The sequence below is a fragment of the Staurois parvus genome, unplaced genomic scaffold (assembly GCF_062004578.1).
Source record: "Staurois parvus isolate SC_StPar_1 unplaced genomic scaffold, SC_StPar_1.0 ptg001309l, whole genome shotgun sequence".
Taxonomy (NCBI): Eukaryota; Metazoa; Chordata; class Amphibia; order Anura; family Ranidae; genus Staurois; species Staurois parvus.
This window is the reverse complement of record NW_028319105.1, coordinates 53,897-74,445: the sequence shown is the minus strand read 5'-3', so window position 1 is coordinate 74,445 and position 20,549 is coordinate 53,897. Positions and strand designations below refer to the sequence as shown.

Here is a 20,549-nt window from a genome sequence, read left to right as displayed (position 1 = left end):
AAACTTTTCGTTCCTTTTCATTTATGTAATAAAAAAATACAGTAAAAAACCCAGTGGTGATGAAATACCACCTAAAGAAGTTATTTCTACATTTTTATCTGCTTATTTTTTAAATTTATATTCGTACTGTGTTTAATTTTAGTTTTAGTACATTCAATATTCATTTCAGAATGATTTTTTGCCGATTGTTTTATGTCTTAATTTTATACAATATTAATCATTTTGGTACAGGTAATATTTATTATAACATTTATAGTTTACTGGATAGTATTTAATATTCTTATTATATCATAACAGGTGTTTTAATGTAATTTCATTCCCATTTGATTATTTTAGGATTTACTGATATAATCTTTATTTATGATACCAAGTTTTATATACTAATTAGTAACTGTTATTGATACTTAATACTTTAGTATTATTATTATTATTATACAGTATTTATATAGCGCCAACAGTTTGCTCAGCGCTGTACATTATAATGGGAGACAGCACAGTAACAATACAATACCATACAGGAGGGGTTTGAGGGCCCTGCTCCTTGGAGCTTACAATCTAGGAGGGAGGGCAGAGTGGTACAGGAGGAAATAGCTGTGGGGGATGGAGTGGTGGGAAGAGCGGAGGAGATGGGCAGTTAGGTGGGGGTTTTCAGGGTGCGCCTAAAGGTGGAGGAGGGTAGGTGACAGTCTGATGGATTGGGGTAGTGAGTTCCAGAGGATGGGGGAAGCACTGGAGAAGTCCTGGAGACTGGCATGAGAGGAGGAGACCAGGGAACTAGAGAGTAGGAGGTCTTGTGATGAGCGAAGAGTGCGTTTTGGGTGGTAGATGGATATCAGGTCGGTGATGTAGTTTGGGGCAGTGTTATGAACAGCTTTGTTCATCAATGTTAATAATTAGAATTTTATGCGTTGGGCAATCGGAAGCCAGTGGAGGGATTGGCAGAGGGGGGTGGTAGACACGGAGTGGTTAGTAAGGTGGATGAGTCTAAGTAAGGTGAATGAGGCCATAGAATTCAGGATAGACTGAATAGTAATCTTTTATATCTTCACATGATCATACATTAACCCCCCTGCCGGTATTCCCGAGTGTAGCTCGGGGTAAAGTTTCAGTACCACAAGCGGTAACCCCGAGCTACACTCGGGAATACCATGCGGCGCTGCTCCGGCATCTGTTCTTCACTTACCTTGTCCTGTGCTCCAGAGATGTCCCTCCTGTAGTGTCCCCGGCAATGTAATCCGGCGGATGCCGGCATCTGTCATCTGGGTTCCATCCCCTGCGAGTGTCGGGACGTACGGGGGACGGAACGGCGGAAAATTTGAAAATGACAAAAAGTGACATTCACTAAATACACTAAAATCACATAGTAAAACATTACTGTATCAAACCATTTCACATACATTTTGTCCCTAGTGCTTTGTCCTGTGCCCTGCCTGCTTTTTTACTGTTCTTTCTGCCTGGAAACTGAGAAACGTCCATGGCGTCCAAAAAGCGTCCCTTTAGGTCAAAATCGGTTTTAGAACAGCTAGAGAACAGCGATAGCAAATTAGAACCACTTGCAGAATTGAGTGATGATTCGTGGGGAAATTCGTCATTAGACACTGAAAACGATTTTGCGACTTTGCTCAGTGATGTGCGAACTTGGTGCTATATTTCAAATTTCAGTGTTTATGGTTTGATTATATTATTAAATTACATTTATTAATATTATTATTATTATATTATTATTTTTTATGATTATTTATTCAATTATAACTTATGATTACGTGTTTCAAATTTTATCCTACCCGGGATGTTTACTAGACTCTTGTTCAGACAGATTTCAGTGAGTTATTCCTAAAAATTACAGGCCTACAATAAAAAAAATACATATTTCCATGCAAAAAAATGTACCGCTTTGAGCACAGAAACATGGACATATTCAGACCGCTAGGAAGGTTAAGCAGAGCAATCATTCTGGACACTCATTTTTAGTGATACATCTGTGGTATATACAGTGGGGCAAAAAAGTATTTAGTCAGCCACCAATTGTGCAAGTTCTCCCACTTAAAAAGATGAGAGAGGCCTGTAATTGGCATCATAGGTAGACCTCAACTATGAGAGACAAATTCTTTACAAATCAGCCAATGTAATTGTCTGGATTTTTTTCTCATTTTATTTGCAAATTATGGTGGAAAATAAGTATTTGGTCAATATCAAAAGTTCATCTCAATACTTTATTATATATCCTTTGTTGGCAATGACAGAGGTCAAATGTTTCCTGTAAGTCTTCACAAGGTTGGCACACTGTTGCTGGTATGTTGGCCCATTCCTCCATGCAGATCTCCTCTAGAGCAGTGATGTTTTGGGGCTGTCGCTGGGCAACACGGACTTTCAACTCCCTCCAAAGGTTTTCTATGGGGTTGAGATCTGGAGACTGGTTAGGCCACTCCAGGACCTTGAAATGCTTCTTATGAAGCCGCTCCTTCATTGCCCAGGCGGTACGTTTGGGATCATTGTCATGCTGAAAGACCCAGCCACGTTTCATCTTCAATTCCCTTGCTGATGGAAGGAGGTTTGCACTCAAAATCTCACGATACATGGGCCCATTCATTCTGTCTTGTACATGGATCAGTCATCCTGGTCCCTTTGTGGAGAAACAGCCCCAAAGCATGATGTTGCCACCCCCATGCTTCACAGTAGGTATGGTGTTCTTTGGATGCAACTCAGCATTCTCTCTCCTCCAAACACGACGAGTTGTGTTTCTACCAAACAGTTCTATTTTGGTTTCATCTGACCATATGACATTCTCCCAATCCTCTTCTGGATCATCCAAATGCTCTCTAGCAAACTTCAGATGGGCCTGGACATGTACTGGCTTAAGCAGGGGGACACGTCTGGCACTGCAGGATCTGAGTCCCTGGCGGTGTAGTGTGTTACTGATGGTAGCCTTTGTTACGTTGGTCCCAGCTCTCTGCAGGCCATTCACTAGGTCCTCCCGTGTGGTCCTGGGATTTTTGCTCGCCGTTCTTGTGATCATTTTGACCCCACGGGGTGAGATCTTGCGTGGAGCCCCAGATCGAGGGAGATTATCAGTGGTCTTGTAGGTCTTCCATTTTCTAATTATTGCTCCCACAGTTGATTTGTTCACACCAAGCTGCTTGCCTATTGCAGATTCAGTCTTCCCAGCCTGGTGCAGATCTACAATTTTGTTGCTGGTGTCCTTCGACAGCTCTTTGGTCTTCACCATAGTGGAGTTTGGAGTGTGACTGTTTGAGGTTGTGGACAGGTGTCTTTTATACTGATAAGTTCAAACAGGTGCCATTGATACAGGTAATGAGTGCAGGACAGAGGAGCCTCTTAAAGAAGAAGGTACAGGTCTGTGAGAGCCAGAAATCTTGCTTGTTTGTAGGTGACCAAATACTTATTTTCCACCATAATTTGCAAATAAATTCTTTCCAAATCAGCCAATGTGATTGTCTGAATTTTGTTTCTCATTTTGTCTCTCATAGTTGAGGTCTACCTATAATGCCAATTACAGGCCTCTCTCATCTTTTTAAGTGGGAGAACTTGCACAATTGGTGGCTGACTAAATACTTTTTTGCCTTACTGTATATTTAATTACCTAATTATATTAAACATTAACACACCTGTAACATAAGTATAACTTTTTTGAATCCTTTAATATATCTGTTAATTTTGGCATCCTAAATCCTTGGCAACTTATCGCATTGGCGTATGAATGTACTCATACTTTTAATTTGTATATAACCTCTAGCAAAATGGCGCACGAGCGCACGATAGTACACATCTTTAGGCTTCAACAAAATGGCGCCAGCTTAATACGCGTGCGCCAGTTTGTCTATTTAAGCCGCTTGTCTCGTCACGACAACAATGGTTTCTCCCTCTGATGAAGTGCGTGCGCACGTAACGCGTAACGAGGAGCCAGGACGTTGTTACGCTACGCCGCCAGAGCCACATGGAGGCGCGGTGGCCATCTTTGACTCTGGAGGGTTAGTTCACCTCTTCAGTCCTGATATTGTTTTATCTGCATACACATGTTTGCAAACATCGTTTTACCTAATAAATACCTATTTTGAATACTACACTATAGGCATCCTTCCCTGACTCCCCTGAGGAGTATTTATTTTCAGAGCCCGTTTTCTGTGATCCAGTTGCTTCACCCAGAGAAGGAAGTTTACCCTGTAAGCAGACAGCCTCTTCTGCTCATCCCTGAAAGGGACCTCTGGTTACCTGGATCTGATTAATTGCTACCTGGGCATCTGCTGTTTACCATCTCTGAGGGAGAATTACCTTAAACCCTGACCAGACCTATATCTGATGTGGACACGCCTGGATGTGATACTTAATGCGTATAACCAATACGCATCTGGTGAGTGCATATTTCTGCCATTTCTCACGGAGCACCACCATTGAGTTTTTACCAGTCACCTGGCACTTTATAGTATCACGGACTGTTATATTTACTGAACTTTATTAGTAGTTTTACGGTTACTTGTTACCATTTTTTAGCATGCCCTGAAACTGATCACAGACTTTTGAAACAAAGGGAAGGCTTTGGGGTATAAAAAAAAAATAACTTTGGGCACCATGAAAAGGAAAATTATGTGAAGTGCATAGTGGTGGATTGTAGGTGTGGTCAATCTGCTGCAACAGTGGATGGGGGCTTAAAATGTATCATTAAATAAAACCTGAACCTATGCTACTATGGGCCAAGAGAGTGTAAAGCACAGAGTACAGTGTTTAGGAATACACTGCATGTAATACACAAAGTTCAGCGGTGTAAGGTACAGGCGTAAGCAACACAGAGTGCAGGGCTCAGGATTAAGTAAAGTAGAGCGTTCAGGGGTAAGTAATGCACAGAGTTCAGGGCTCAGGATAAGTAACACACAGAAAAGGGGACTGTCTCCAGGAAACAGGGACAAATGGCAACCTTAGACCACAGCCAAAAAGGTTAAGAATTACAAATGCCATTTAGCAAAGTATATCCTAAAAAACATTCAGGAGCTTAAAGTAGTTGTAAACCCTTACATATACCCAGTGAAGTGACTGGACTCAGGTGGTACACGGAGATGAAACAAATCCACCTACATAAGTTGTAGCTTTTTATCTACATCCTTCTCTTCTCTACATCTTTGCATGGAGCACTCCAAGCACAGAGACCGGGGTCTCACCAGTAGTTATGATCTGGACCCGTTTCCGGGTCACCTGATCGCTGTGATAGCCTCTGAGTGGCTATCACAGTGAACAGTCACTGTGAAGCCCGCCCCCGTTTTTTCTCTCTCTGAATGGAAGAGAAATATACATTGTATCTCTTTCTGTCCTTCGGAGTGAAAAAAAAAAAAAATGTATTAACAACAACAAAAAATACCTAGATCAAGGTTTGATCTAGGTCAGTGCCAGGCTTATTGTTTGGGTCAAGGTCAAAGGTGAAGGTCAGAGTGAATCAGTGTATTTTAGGCAGCATATAAACAAAGCAAAATGCGCACTATTGTTTCTGGGCCATACTATGGTTACAAACAACCAACATAAACATATGCGGTATTGCTGTGATCATCAGAAGCAGGAGAATTTATTTTGGGTTGTTGTTTGGTGGTAGATTATTGCAGTAGCAAGAAATATACAGCTAACTTTAAAAAATTGTGTTTTTTTACTATTTGGAGCCGGTTTTCTTTTGATAAAAAATGAAGAAAATCAGGAGATTGAATACCATTCATGACCAAATGAAAGCCTCATTTGTGATGATATGTACGGTTTTACTAAACATGTCAAAGTTGCAATATGGTGCTTGGCATTAAGATTTGTTTTCCCCCTAGGCACGAAGCAGTTAAAAGCAGTACAGTACATTTGTTTTTTTTTAACTGTCCATTATTGAGAAAACAAAACTGACAGTTACATTACAAAACAACGAGAAGATGGCAATAGAAAGAGGCTAAACTTGACACGGCAGTTGTCACAGTAATACAATTGGATTAAGCAGCTTACCAAACTCTGTAATTAGTGGTCTCTTGCTTTTAACATCAATTGTATCTTGCTTCTTACGTTTAAGTCTGCTACTGCTCTCAGTCTCTGCATCCCTTGTGAGTAGTGTGTCCATGCTGGTTTCCTGATAATAAAGGATAAGAGTTAAATATATATAAGTGCAGAGGACAAAACCCAACCATAAATACATGTATGTATAGCAAGCCAAAGTTCACCAGAGAGCCTGTAGAGACAGTGTTTTGAAATATACTCTTAAAGGAGTACAATCTAAGCTCTTTTGGCTGTACGTCTTCTGTGATCACAGGAGTGCAGTTCATTCCGCACTCCTGTAACCAGTTTTCAGCTGACAGTGGTCTAACGTCCGCTGTCAACTGACATTACTCAGTCGGTCCAGGCTGGGGAAAGATCTGAAGTTCAAAGTCAGGATCTATCCTAGAATCTGGAGCGCCACAGCTTGGCACGCCGTGAGTGCTGTGGGGGGCAGAGCAGAGAGCGGTGACTGAAATTCACCACTCTCTGCTCAGAGCGGCTGTGAGAACTTAGCGATCAGTGGTCATGTGATCGCTGAGTTCTCACCTTTAGAGCCAGCGGGGGACAGATACAGCATCAGACCAATGCTGTATCCACCTAAGTATAAATGGGAAGAAAAAAAAAGTCCACACTTCTCTTTTAAAATGCAGTTTTTCCTGTCAAAGCAGATGTGCTTTGTAATAATTTGCATTGCTACTGAGCTTTTTATAATACAGCTAGATGAAAAACAAATTTTACAGTTTAGTACTTGCATACAAATCTATAAATAGAATTAAAAGATTTTGCAAAATGTTCTGTATAATAGTGGCATTAATAAAAACCACATGCAAGCAAACTCCATGGCATCTGCAGAAGCACTGTATACCAGAACCATGTTACAAAGCTAGTTTGTGTAATTTCCTGTTTTGTGCACAGGCCCTTAGAGAATATTCTTAAAACAATCCACAGAAATGTAACAACCTGCAGTAGAGCTCTCTGATGCAGGACATGCCTCTATTTGTTGGTTTGAGGCAGCCAAGGTAAGCTTATGAGGGGGTCAAGATTTCCCGAAAAATCCTGGGATCTCAACTTCTCCATTAGCTGAGCTGCCTTTACAAATTCTGTTCTCCTTTAACTATATACAGCAGTAAAAGCCTGTTTTATTTAAAGAAAAACTATAAAAGCATTGGATCATTTCTTAAAGTTAGTTTTAAAATGGGATTTTGCACTTACCTTTAAAGTTCAACTCAAAGAAAATGAAAACTTTTTTTAAAAAAATCACCATTAAACCCCTTTCACATGTGCCCGATCCATCTTTTCCTCAGCAGGAAATCCGTCCACTGATCCCCTGCTGAGCAGAGCTGCCGGATGACAGGTCCATGTCTGCTCCGCTTATGCAGAGCTGACATGGATGCAGCCCGCTCTGCAATATGGGCAGTCAGGTGTAAACGGACTACCTTGTGTTTGTTTTTGCCAGATCGGATTTGGAGGTAGGCAGGTGTAAATGGACACAAGTCTGTTTACATCCGCCGCTCTATAGAGGAGGGTCTGATCAGATCTGGCTGAAAAACGGATAGGCAGACCCGATCAGACAGATCGTGTGAAAGGGGCATTACAGTGGCAATAAACAGATTAATTACTTGTTCTGTCTAGCGGATTTCACAAAAGGCTCTATCACTTACCTGATTTCTCAACCTAGACGGCTCCAGCTCTCTCCTCTTCCTCCACCCAAAGCTCCGGTCCATGGGCAGAGCCTTGGCACATACAATACAGGGATTTTAACTCTGTATGGTACATCAAGGAGGCTGGAGTGAGACTGGAGCCAGTTGCAGCTTACAGAACCAGTCGCAACACTATAGGAATCCTTCTGGAGCAAGGTGTATGGTAAGCTTTTGCGCCTTAATCCTCTGCCCCAGACTAAACAAGCAATTAACCCTTGCAGTGCGGAGGGGGGACACTTCATGGGTGGATTTTTGTTATTTTCCTGGCGTTGGCCTTTAAATTCATCTCTTGGAGTTCGCTGAGGGGCACAGGAATCAGAGACTGCTTGATTCTACTGGAGGATTTGGTCACTGGCAAACAAAAAAACTTTTCGGAAGAACTACTCCAGTTCCAAGTATGTCTCAGTTTTGTGAAATGTAACACCGAGAGCATGATCAAAGACACAAAGGTACTAAAAAAATCCTATTTTCTTTCTCATTCATTAAAGTAGAATTCAAGGCTATTCCCAACTAAGCTTCAATATGCTCCTACCCCTTCTAAATCCTTTTCTATCTTCCCAGTGTGCATACTGACCTATTCAGAGCGGACCCATTTAGGTAACGTGATCACCTCCCAGTGGCAGGCTTCTATAGGTGGTGATGTCACTGCACAGGCATTGCAGCCATCATCTGCAATTTCACCTCTCCGCTGAGGCCAACCGCTGGGGAAATCACATGACTGGACCTCTCTGAGAATAGGACAGTAAAATCATCTATCTTCTACAAGGTACTTAGAATAGGATTTAGAAAGCAGGCAGGAGCAGGTGTGAGCTTAGTTAGAAATAACCTGAACTTCACTTTAAGAGAAATAAGAATTTGAATATCTAAACACAGCACAACTGTGGGATAGGCAAAGACTAACAGCACCACAAAAAAAACAAAAACAGAACTGAGGACTGCCACCACTAAGAGAGCCATCCAAGAGACCCAATGCCCAACACTGACACCAGATTAGAACTAAGCACCCACCTGATAAAACAAGGAGAACATGTGAACTATTGGTAGCAGTGCCTGCAAAGTAGACACACACAGCACAAACTACAGTGGGGATTGAACGTTTGGGCACCCCAGCTAAAAAATTGTATTAATGTGCATAAAGAAGCCAAGGAAAGATGGAAAAATCTCCAAAAGGCATCAAATTACAGATTAGACATTCTTATAATATGTCAACAAAAGTTAGATTTTATTTCCATCATTTACACTTTCAAAATAACAGAAAACAAAAAAATGGCGTCTGCAAAAGTTTGGGCACCCTGCAGAGTTAATATCTTGTACTGCCCCCTTTGGCAAGTATCACAGCTTGTAAACGCTTTTTGTAGCCAGCCAAGAGTCTTTCAATTCTTGCTTGAGGTATCTTTGCCCATTCTTCCTTACAAAAGTCTTCCAGTTCTTTGAGATTTCTGGGCTGTCTGTCACGCACTGCTCTTTTAAGGTCTATCCATAGATTTTCAATTATGTTGAGGTCATGACAGACTTTTCCAGTGTCCCAGCAGGGGGTGTCTACTGAAGCCAAGGGCCAATCGCCTCATTTGGGGAGGAGTGTTAAGCGGAGACCCAGGCTGTGACCCAAATCCGTCATCAGTTTATATCATGGTCAATAACCTTCCATAGGTACATGTAGCATCCTTTCCACTGGTAGAATAATATGCAAATCATATTCTGAACGTTCAGACACCAAAATATGGCATATCTTACCGTTCCGATAAAAACATATTGCTTTCTACTCTCGTGTAGGTTCCACATAGGGGTGTAAGGTGTCAGGTGACTCGTATTAAAATTACCTATCTGAATATACAGTCAGGTCCATAAATATTGGGACATCGACACAATTCTAACATTTTTGGCTCTATACACCACCACAATGGATTTGAAATGAAACGAACAAGATGTGCTTTAACTGCAGACTGTCAGCTTTAATTTGAGGGTATTTACATTCCAATCAGGTGAATGGTGTAGGAATTACAACAGTTTGCATATGTGCCTCCCACTTAAGGGACCAAAAGTAATGGGACAATTGGCTTCTCAGCTGTTCCATGGCCAGGTGTGTGTTATTGTCAAGGTCCTACCTTTTCCCAGAGATTATGTTACTCCATGTGCTGGCATCCATCTTGGATTTCTGCCGAGCATGGTGGGAATCTTTTATGCCTTCAGGTCCCTGAGGTCCATCCCACAGAGGGGTGTGGCTGAGTACATATAAGCCTGTGATCCGCACATGCTCTTTGCACTTGTGTCTTGTGTCTTTGTCTTGCTACAGCTCTGTGTATACGCTCGTGACTCTTCTGGTATCTGACTCGGCTTGTGACTAAGACCATTCTCTGTGGTTTCCTTCGATCTGACCTTCCGTTGCTGAACCCGGCCCGTGACCTGTGATTCTCTGTCTACTGTTCTGTACCGTTTTGTCCCGTTGTTGTTGACCCGGCCTGCCTGACTACGCTATTGTCATTCTCACCAGCTACACGCCATTGGCGGCGGCCATTACTGCAGCCGGGGTGTCTCGGGGGCCGCGACCTGGTTCCTGGCTGCGTCAAGTCCATCCCCACCATCAGGGGCCCTGGTGAAGGGCAGCCTGGGACTTGGAATCCGCGCCCTGAGGACTTCGGTCTGTTGGTGGTGGTTGTCATCAGCCAGTGCGCTACCCTGCCACTAGGCCTACCTGTCCGTTCCACAGCCCTGCCCTGACAGTTATTCCCTCATTATCCCAATTACAATGAGCCGATAAAAGGTCCCGAGTTCATTTCAAGTGTGCTATTTGCATTTGGAATCTGTTCCTGTCAACTCTCAAGATGAGATCCAAAGAGCTGTCACTATCAGTGAAGCAAGCCATCATTAGGCTGAAAAACAAAACAAACCCATCAGAGAGATAGCAAAAACATTAGGCGTGGCCAAAACAACTGTTTGGAACATTCTTAAAAAGAAGGAACTCCCCCGTGAGCTCAGCAACACCAAAAGACCCGGAAGACCACGGAAAACAACTGTGGTGGATGACCGAAGAATTCTTTCCCTGGTGAAGAAAACACCCTTCACAACAGTTGGCCAGATCAAGAACACTCTCCAGGAGGTAGGTGTATGTGTGTCAAAGTCAACAATCAAGAGAAGACTTCACCAGAGTGAATACAGAGGGTTCACCACAAGATGTAAACCATTGGTGAGCCTCAAAAACAGGAAGGCCAGATTAGAGTTTGCCAAACGACATCTAAAAAAGCCTTCACAGTTCTGGAACAACATCCTATGGACAGATGAGACCAAGATCAACTTGTACAAGAGTGTTGGGAAGAGAAGAGTATGGAGAAGGAAAGGAACTGCTCATGATCCTAAGCATACCACCTCATCAGTGAAGCATGGTGGTGGTAGTGTCATGGCGTGGGCATGTATGGCTGCCAATGGAACTGGTTCTCTTGTATTTATTGATGATGTGACTGCTGACAAAAGCAGCAGGATGAATTCTGAAGTGTTTCGGGCAATATCTGCTCATATTCAGCCAAATGCTTCAGAACTCATTGGACGCCGCTTCACAGTGCAGATGGACAATGACCCAAAGCATACTGCAAAAGCAACCAAAGAGTTTTTTAAGGGAAAGAAGTGAAAGGTTATGCAATGGCCAAGTCAATCACCTGACCTGAATCTGATTGAGCATGCATTTCACTTGCTGAAGACAAAACTGAAGGGAAAATGCCCCAAGAACAAGCAGGAACTGAAGATAGTTGCAGTAGAGGCCTGGCAGAGCATCACCAGGGATGAAACCCAGCGTCAGGTGATGTCTATGCGTTCCAGACTTCAGGCTATAATTGACTGCAAAGGATTTGCAACCAAGTATTAAAAAGTGAAAGTTTGATTGATTATTATTCTGTCACATTACGTTTGGTCCCTTAACAAGTGGGAGGCACATATGCAAACTGTTGTAATTCCTACACCGTTCACCTGATTTGGATGTAAATACCCTCAAATTAAAGCTGACAGTCTGCAGTTAATGCACATCTTGTTCGTTTCATTTCAAATCCATTGTGGTGGTGTATAGAGCCAAAAATGTTGGAATTGTGTCGATGTCCCAATATTTATGGACCTGACTGTATGCTTTGTTTTAATGGGCCTTGTTCCTGTCGGGATTTATGAATTTGTATGAAAATGTGATTCAAGTGGGATGTACGTTTTACTGCCACTCTGGAATGCTTTTCATGTCCAGTGATTGACTGATTTATAGCTTTACGACCAGGCCAAGGCAAGAGTCGGACAGACATCATGGGACCAGCTAATTGGGTTTACAACCATGAAGCGTATCCAGCTGTGCCTGATGCACTTGTGACCCCCAGCATATACACACACCACATGACATTAAAAAAAAGGGAGAGGGAAGACTGAAAGGAGTGAGAATGACATTTGCAGAGCATGATACAAGATGGTAGATCTTAGCAAAATGGTTGTCCACGTCCAATCGCCACACCTCCCCTCTAAGGTGGTTGCATGGGAGGTGTCACGGTATAGGGGCCCTGCCAATTATTAATCCTCTTAATAATCCCCCGTATCACATGTCCCTCAGCGTCTCGCTCTGTATATCCCGTGTCACTTGGCCAAATGGCGTAATTCAATTACTGTGGCCCCCCTCCCTCCCGGCCAGCTTGCTGCCAGCTCGCCGCACACCTCCCAAATTGCCTTTCATAAATGCTGACACTGGCCCCTCTTATGTTCCCGGGGGTCCGGTGTCATCCTGCCCCTCAGAATGTCCCTGTCACCAGCCTGATTCATCCCTGGGGTCTAGTGTTCCCCCCTCCACCTCTCATTCTACCGCCGTGGAATGAGTGGTGCGACTTCCACCACCCCTGTCCTATCTTCTCCCTCTCCGGCCGCAGCCGGAGAGAAGTTGGCGAGGTTCACACCTCTCCGTGGAGGGGTGCGAACCTCACGCAGGGATGGCCCGGTCTCTGGCATCTAGCTGACGCCACCTTAGCCCTGATATCCGCAACACGGGCACGCAAGCTTCCCGAGCTTGCGGATGTCCCTGGATAAAAGTCGTGCTCACGAGAGGCGTGGCCCCTGTCCTGGGGGCGAGCCTCGTCGCCGGCCCGGGCCCGGTTGCCTAGACGACCAGGAAGCGTCCCGCATCAGTTTAAGAAGCTGATGCCAGGCACTCTGGTCATCTTTCCGCTGTACAGCCACCGAAGGAGTCCAGCTGCGGCTGGGGGCTAGACTCTGCAAGCCCCCCAACCTCACGGGGACCCGCACCCAAGCCGGCCAGAGACCCCTCGGCATAGGGGAAGATTGCCAGAGACTGCCTGCCATTGCCAGAGACCCCACAGCATAGGGGAAGATTGCCAGAGACTGCCTGCCATTGCCAGAGACCCAACAGCGTAGGGGGAGATTGTCAGAGGTTACCTGCCAGCAGCAGGGACCCCCAATCTAGGGGAGGGATTGCCGGAGACCCCCAGCATAGGGGAGAGATTGCCAGAGATTACCTGCCAGCACCAGAGACCCCGCTCCAGGGGAGGGATTGCCAGAGACCCCAGCATAGGGGAGAGATTGCCAAAGATCGGCTGCCAGTGCCAGAGACCACCCGCATGATCCGGACTCCGCAAGTACCTGTGTTCTGCTTCTACCTCTGGGAGACCAGGCACCCTGTCAGATCCGTGAGTACATGCTTTCCCCCTGTGTTACCTGAACTGTTGCTGAACTGACCACCCACCCCCCCTTTTGTCGGATTACAATTGCTACAGAGACTCTCCCTTGGCTCTCCGTGTTGGACTATAAGTGGGCTGGCCCCTCTTCGCTACCCTTTACTGGCAGATTCAACCTCCCTAACAGTTCCTTTATTGAATGACTGTCATCTGTTTGTCTCAATAAAGCTTTGTGCGTTTGCCATCTACTCTGTGTGTTCTGTCCTGCCTACCCTCCGTCACAGGAGGGAACTGCAATTTCCCTCCTGACGCAGCTGACACCTGCTGCTGGTTTGGATGATCAGGACATAGATCCATTATGCCCAGATGTTCCCCTTGGTGTCATCTGGTACAACTGCCCTGCGGGAGAACCAGGTTCCTTCTGAGAAGGGTGCTTTTCTCCCCAGCAACACTGTTGTGCCAACAAAGTGAGTTGTTAGGGGTGAGCACCAGTCTGCTGTGACTACCGGGATATCGTGGCAACTGCCATGGTGCCCACCTGTTCACAAAACACTTCTGTTCAGGGGTGTCATATGCTAACATACTGAGATGTAGCTTCTTGTCGAGGTAGAGAATGAGATTTCCCTCTCCAGTCTAATTCCTCAGGCCCAGGACTACATCTGACCCGAAGGTAGTGGCGCCTGTGTGCACCAAAACCAGACAGGTGAATTCTGGAACTCGCCTTCTATGTGTATCTACAGGTACCTTCGCCCAGGTTGAACAGTCCTCTTTACCTGCTAGCCTCCAGGACACCATTTTCATCAGTTTCTTGTCGGTTAGGTCAGTCACAGGTTCAGCTGAGCCATGATAGCTGCACCCAGGCCTCTTACCGTAGCCAGCTGTACCCAAGCCTGACATAACCTGCTTTTTGGCCTGGGGAGTAGGCCAGGCCATAATTCCCTCAGTCTCCCCATTTCCAGACCTCTGGGGGTCTCTTCCTACCTGTGGCTTCCAGTGCTGAACCACTGACATGCCCCTCTAACCGTTGCCATTTTTGACTGTCAGACTAGGCACTGGCAGTTTGTTCATGACTGGTGACAGGGGTCCAAGTTGCTCTTCCCAGACAGGACCAAACACTGCAAGGCCCCTAAAGTAGGCAACTGCACAGTTGGTTGGTGCATTCTCAACCCCAACTAGCTTTCTCGTGAATTCAGGCAAGCCACGGGGAGTGGTGAAGGCTGTCTTGTCCTGAGCCTCCTGGGTTAGAGATGTTGGCCCATACCCTCTGTTCAAGTCCATGACGGCAGGTACCCGCTCCAGCTGCTCCATTACCTCATGGTTCCTGGGCATGGGGTAGGCCACAACACAGGGCTGGCGCTCAGTTTTCCAAGGTCCTCACAAAGCCTGGTCATCTGATCCCTTTTGGGGACCAGGACTACTGGTGATGCCCAGACAATACTGGACTTCTGGATCCCTGACTGCGACATTCCCTCTGTCTCTTTGGACCATTCAGTCTGCACCTCCTGTGATATGAGGTGGGACGAAGGCTTGAGGGAAGGATACACCCTGCCGTCCAACTCACAGCACGGTGGGCCCTCCCAGGGTTTCCCTGAACCCAGACACCATTTACCATAGGTCTTGCCAACAGCTGCTGTACCTGAATGGAAAGGAAGGGTGATTGGAGCTGCAGGCCAAAGCTCCCTCTCTGAGGACCGGCTATCAACTCCAATAGGGACCCTCACACTTCCAATCCAGGTGTGCTGCCACTGCCTATGACATACGCTGGTCTGGTTGGTTTTTGGGGAGTGAATCTAAGCCAGAAATATTTTGAGGTGACTTCCTCCCTGGCTTCAGGTTTTCCCCATAGACCTTGACAGGCTATATCAGGTGACACTCCCACTACATATCTTCTAGGCTGACTGTATATAATGAGCATTTGGTTAACTCTTTCAGTCCCCAAGCCCCCTGCTGGTAGACTATTCATTTCCAGCTTCTCACTGTCCCAGTCAAGCTGTTGTTTACCTTTCTCAGCAAGGAAGCTCACAGCTAGCATGCTGATGGATTCAACATTTTGGTCACTCCCCAGTGCTGCCTTGGTACTACAAGTACCAACCAGCTGTCCAGTACCATACAAAGACAACTGCTGGGAGGTTATCAAGGTAGAACCCTCTGGGATGGAGCAAGGAAAGGGCCTACCCAGACCATCCCTTTGCTCAGCACCCAGAGATTGTACCTCTGCCCATTTCACAGCACTGTGGGTGACCCCCAACAATGAAAATGCATCATCATCAACATTTACATTTGTACCATCAATGACACAGGAGTTAATTACCTCCCCATGCAAGGGGATCTCCTCTCCTTCTCCAGGTGATGGAGAATCCTGTAACCCCACTCTATCCCCAGCCTCCTCCCTCTGTCCATCCACAGGTTGCCCAGATATTAACCCAACATCTGCACACAGTACCTTGGCATGTCCAGAGCGTTCCAGGGGGGCCTCCAGGGTGTTCTTGGCAGGGGCATAATAGGAAACAAGCGTACCCAAATCGGCACCCAACAGAACAGGTGTGGGAATTTCATCCGAGACTCCCACCTCCCTCATCCCCCTTCCTGCACCCCAATCAATGAATACCTTAGCACGGGGTATGTGTGAACGGGTCCCCCCAACTCCAGTGAGGGTAAGGAACTTTCCTGGGATGATGTTCTCTCCTTCAATCACCTCCGGTCGGATCAAGGTGACCTCTGCCCGGTGTCACGGAAACCAGTTACAGTCCGATTGCCCACGGTGACTGGCTGCAAGTTGGCGGGGGTTACCCGAGTCTTCCTGCGGACAAACAGCACAGAAGAAGAGTTGCTGGTCGGCTGGCCAGGTGATGTCATCTTCTTCTGCTCAGGGCACTGCGTCCTGAGATGTCCGGGTTTCACAAAGGTGAAACATCTGCGGCTGTCAGTCAGGAATGGCTTGGCCCCAAGTACTGCAGGTTCTGGGTGATGGGAAGCTTCACTCACCAGCGTAGGAGGGGTTACTATGGGTGATTTCCCTCCTTTCCAGCCATTCGGAGGAGCTTTGCAATAGTCAGACCACCGCATGTGGACATGGTCTGCTGCAGTTTTGGCACGTGAAGGTTCTCTCTCCAATACAAACTGTCTGACGTCTGTCAGGCAGAGATGCAGTAGTTGATCTCGTATCATGAGATCCTCCAGGGACTCGTAGGAGTCAGCTTTCAGTCCTCTGGTCAACTGCCGGAATGTGGTGCGTAAGCGGCTTTCCAAATCAGTGTAAGAGTCCCCAGGTCCCTTTTGCAAGGACCTAAACCGCTTCCGATACAATTCGGGGGTCATCTGGTATTTTTGGACAATTGCTTCCTTTAGAGCTCCATAATTGTCGTCCTGCTCCCCTGGCAATTCAACAAACGCATCCAGGGCCTTGCCTGGTAGTCCTGGTGTCAGATACCGAACCCATTGTGCTTAGGGCAGATCGTACTGACGGCAAGTTTTTTCGAATGACAGTAAATACATGTCAAAGTCACCGTCTTTTTCCATCACTGGAAACTTGGCTGCTGTGCCCACGGCCAGAGAAGCGTCCCTGTGCTCTAGGGATTTGAGGTTCTGAGCCTGTCGCTGCTGCTGGAGCCTAGCCATCCCCAGTTTGTGCCGACTATCAGCTTCCCTCTGCACCGCCTCGCTCTCAGCCGTTCTCATTCCACTCTGTCAGCCTGGCGTTCCGCTCTGTCAGCCTGGCGTTCCGCAGCTTTTCGCTCAGCCTGGCGTTCAAGGAACCGCAGGTATGCCATAAGATCCACCTCCTTGATGCATTCCATGGCTTTCTGCATCTGAGGAGAATCTCTGCTGGTTACAGGCACTCCGGTAACATTCGGTGATACTCTAGTGTCAGTCTCTGTATGCCCATCCTGCGAGGCCATATCTGAGCCACTGGGATTGGAGGTGGCGGGAACCCCTTCATTTTCAGGTTCCCCCGGGCTCTGGTCTACCCGGATATCATGCTCCTGTAGGTCATGAATCAAATTTTCATGAGTTTTGCCACCGATGTCAATTACTTATGCTTCACATTCAGTACTTAAATCACTTTTCTTCATTTTCTTGTATTCTGCTAAACCAGGCATAATTGCAAGAAAAGGTAGAATAGAAAGCAGAAAAAGGAAGGAGCTGTTGCTGTATCTCTCTCACTCTCTCTCTATAAAAAATATGCACCGCTTGTCTCTAAGGACTGTTTCCACAAAGGTTACAATCCTTCAGTGCAGAGCTAATTCCTAACAATGCACTGAATGCTCTAATGCAGAACTATCCCACGTACGCTGCCAGCCAATATGTGACTGGCGCGGCGTCAGACCCCAGCCCTTCTCACAAACTTGTAACCGAAGGACCAGCCAATCTAAGACCGCTCTGCCACTTGCGTAACAATGCCCCTCTCAGCTGCGCCCTGCACAAAGATTTTCCAGCTCGCTGGACCATAATCTATGTGCCAGCAGCCTGAGAGCAATTGTTACTGGGTCAGGTTAATTACGCAATTAACCCTTCACACTGCCACCACCACCTTTTTACAGAGGATGAGGAAACTCACAAATCTTAGCAGTAACACTATGATGTTTGAAAAAGCGTCTGTATACACACTGCCACCGCAGACAGATGTATGCAGAGGGTTAAAACACGCGGTAGCACTCTTCAGAGACATGGATTCTTAGTTTGCATTAAAGAGCTTTAGAAACAGTTCAACACTTTTCAGAAAATAGGATTTACTACTAAAAAGGTAAAAATGGTGCAATAAAAATATTTACAGAAAAAGATGTAACAAATATATATTTATATACAGAGAGAGAGCGCAATAACACAACAGAGAGATAAAAGAAAGTAGTTTCAGAAGGTAGGATACCTGCAGAAGTCCTTGGTTTAAGCATATTTTAAGCGCTCTGAACAAAAGGGTGCCTTTTCCCCCAAAGTGGGTTCCTGGTGTTAAAAGGGAGAATCTCTTCATGTTCTCTCTCCAAGCATGACAGCCTTTTCCAGTGTCCCAGCAGGGGGTGTCTACTGAAGCCAAGGGCCAATCGCCTCATTTGGGGAGGAGTGTTAAGCGGAGACCCAGGCTGTGAACCAAATCCGTCATCAGTTTATACCATGGTCAATAACCTTGCATAGGTACATGTAGCATGCTTTCCACTGGTAGAATAATATGCAAATCATATTCTGAACGTCCAGACACCAAATATGGCATATCTTACCGTTCCGATAAAAACATATTGCTTTCTACTCTCATGTAGGTGCCACATAGGGGTGAAAGGTGTCAGGTGTCTCGTAATAAAATTACCTATCTGAATAATTGCTTTGTTTTAATGGGCCTTGTTCCTGTCGGGATTTATGAATTTGTATGAAAAAGTGATTCAAGTGGGATGTACGTTTTACTGCCACTCTGGAATGCTTTTCATGTCCAGTGATTGACTGATTTATAGCTTTACGACCAGGCCAAGGCAAGAGTCGGACAGACATCATGGGACCAGCTAATTGGGTTTACAACCATGAAGCGTATCCAGCTGTACCTGATGCACTTGTGACCCCAGCATACACACACACCACATGCCATTCCATCTTAACAAAATGGTTGTCCGCGTCCAATCACCACAGATCTTTAACCCTTTGTTAGGACAAACAGTATACAAATCTAGTTTAAAAATGACAATGAGATATGGTAGCACACTAGAGTCCGGATTTATTATTTATTTTCAACATGTGCTATGTTTGCCTCTGCAGTTTGCAATTTATTTAATTTGTCTATCATTTTTACACTTTTACATATCACTAAAGTATATACAACCTTTAAAGTTACAAAAGATAGCACAGATACAGAGGGTGCACTGCTGAATTTCCAACAATTCACTATTGACTGCGTATGTGTGTTTGGTATAAACGAGTTCCCTCATCTGTAGTTTATGCTGCCTCTCTAGAGATGAGATCCTGTGGGTTTATTAAGGATGTGCAAGTGAACTGAAGTGCTAATTGCTGGCAGCTTCAATGTACTTACTGAGTTTTTAACAGCTAATTGGTTTAACAAACTGTATGCAAGCAAATAAAATATTTAACCAATATGTTCTAGATCCAGCTCCAGGGACAGAAACTAATACTCACTCTTGTCAAATGATTACAGAAAAAGATTTTAATCTGTAAAAGCCAATGAAATCCTAACATTGCTCACAAAACAGCAAGAAAAAATTGTCATTGGGACAGAGGTCTCAAAAGTTAGCAAGAAAATATTCTTCAGGATAAGGTAGAACTTGAGGAATAACAGATAATAGGATTTTCTGATACTAGTAACATTTTGGCCTAAATGAACCATTCCCTTTACTGATGCATCACCTACATACAGTGGATATAAAAAGTCTACACACCCGTTAAAATGTCAGGTTTCTGTGATGTAAATGAGACAAAAGATAAATCATTTCAGAACTTTTTCCACCTTTACTGTGACCTATAAACTGTACAACTTAGTTGAACAACAAACTGAAGTCTTTTAGATGGAGGAAAGTAAAAATGAAAAATAATATTTTTGCATGTCATTTTGGGTCTATCGTTTTGGGTCTATCAGCATGGCACATCTTGACTTGGCAATATTTGCCCACTCTTCCTTGCAAAAACACTCCAAACCTGTCAGATTTTGAGGGCATCTTTTTCGATCGGATTCAGGTCTGGACTCTGGCTGGGCCATTCCAAAACTTGAATCTTCTGGTGAAGCCATTCCTTTGTTGATTTGGATGTATGCTTTGGGTCGTTGTCATGCTCAAAGAAAGTTTCTCTTCATGTTCAGCTTTGTAGCAGAAGCCTGAAGGTTTTGTGCCAATATTGATTGGTATTTGGAACTGTTCTTAATTCCCTCTACCTTGGCTAAGGCCCCAGTTCCAGCTGAAAAAAACAGCCCAAAGCATGATGCTACCACCACCATGCTTCACTGTGGGTATGGTGTTCTTTTGGTGACGTGCAGTGTTGTTTTTGCGCCAAACATAGCTTTTGGAATTATGGTTAATAAGTTCAACCTTGGTTTCATTAGACCAGCCTTTCTATACCGGGGTGCCGCCAGAGGTCTTCAGGGGTGCCGTGGGGAGAATGGCTGTCACTTGAGCCCGAGCTCCCGATCCCCAGCCGTACTGTACGTCAGCACTGGGAGCCGTCACACTGCTCAGCAAAGTGAAGGGGAGTGTCTTCTGTGCTCTCT

At 45.2% G+C, this 20,549-nt stretch overlaps 1 protein-coding gene across 1 annotated transcript in view; it reads right to left on the bottom strand.

Annotated features, from left to right (window-relative positions):
- The window catches only part of LOC149437125 (uncharacterized), a gene marked incomplete at its 3' end in the record, with an annotated part of 130,153 nt that overhangs the window by 62,143 nt on the left and 47,461 nt on the right, over positions 1 to 20,549 (bottom strand). Inside the window, exons 7-8 of the mRNA XM_089661097.1 lie at positions 5,983 to 6,103; positions 1,184 to 1,273 (exon numbers count right to left, since the gene is read on the bottom strand). Of these exons, the coding sequence (XP_089517223.1) occupies positions 1,184 to 1,273; positions 5,983 to 6,103 (211 nt within the window). The remainder of the gene's footprint in view (positions 1 to 1,183; positions 1,274 to 5,982; positions 6,104 to 20,549) is intronic.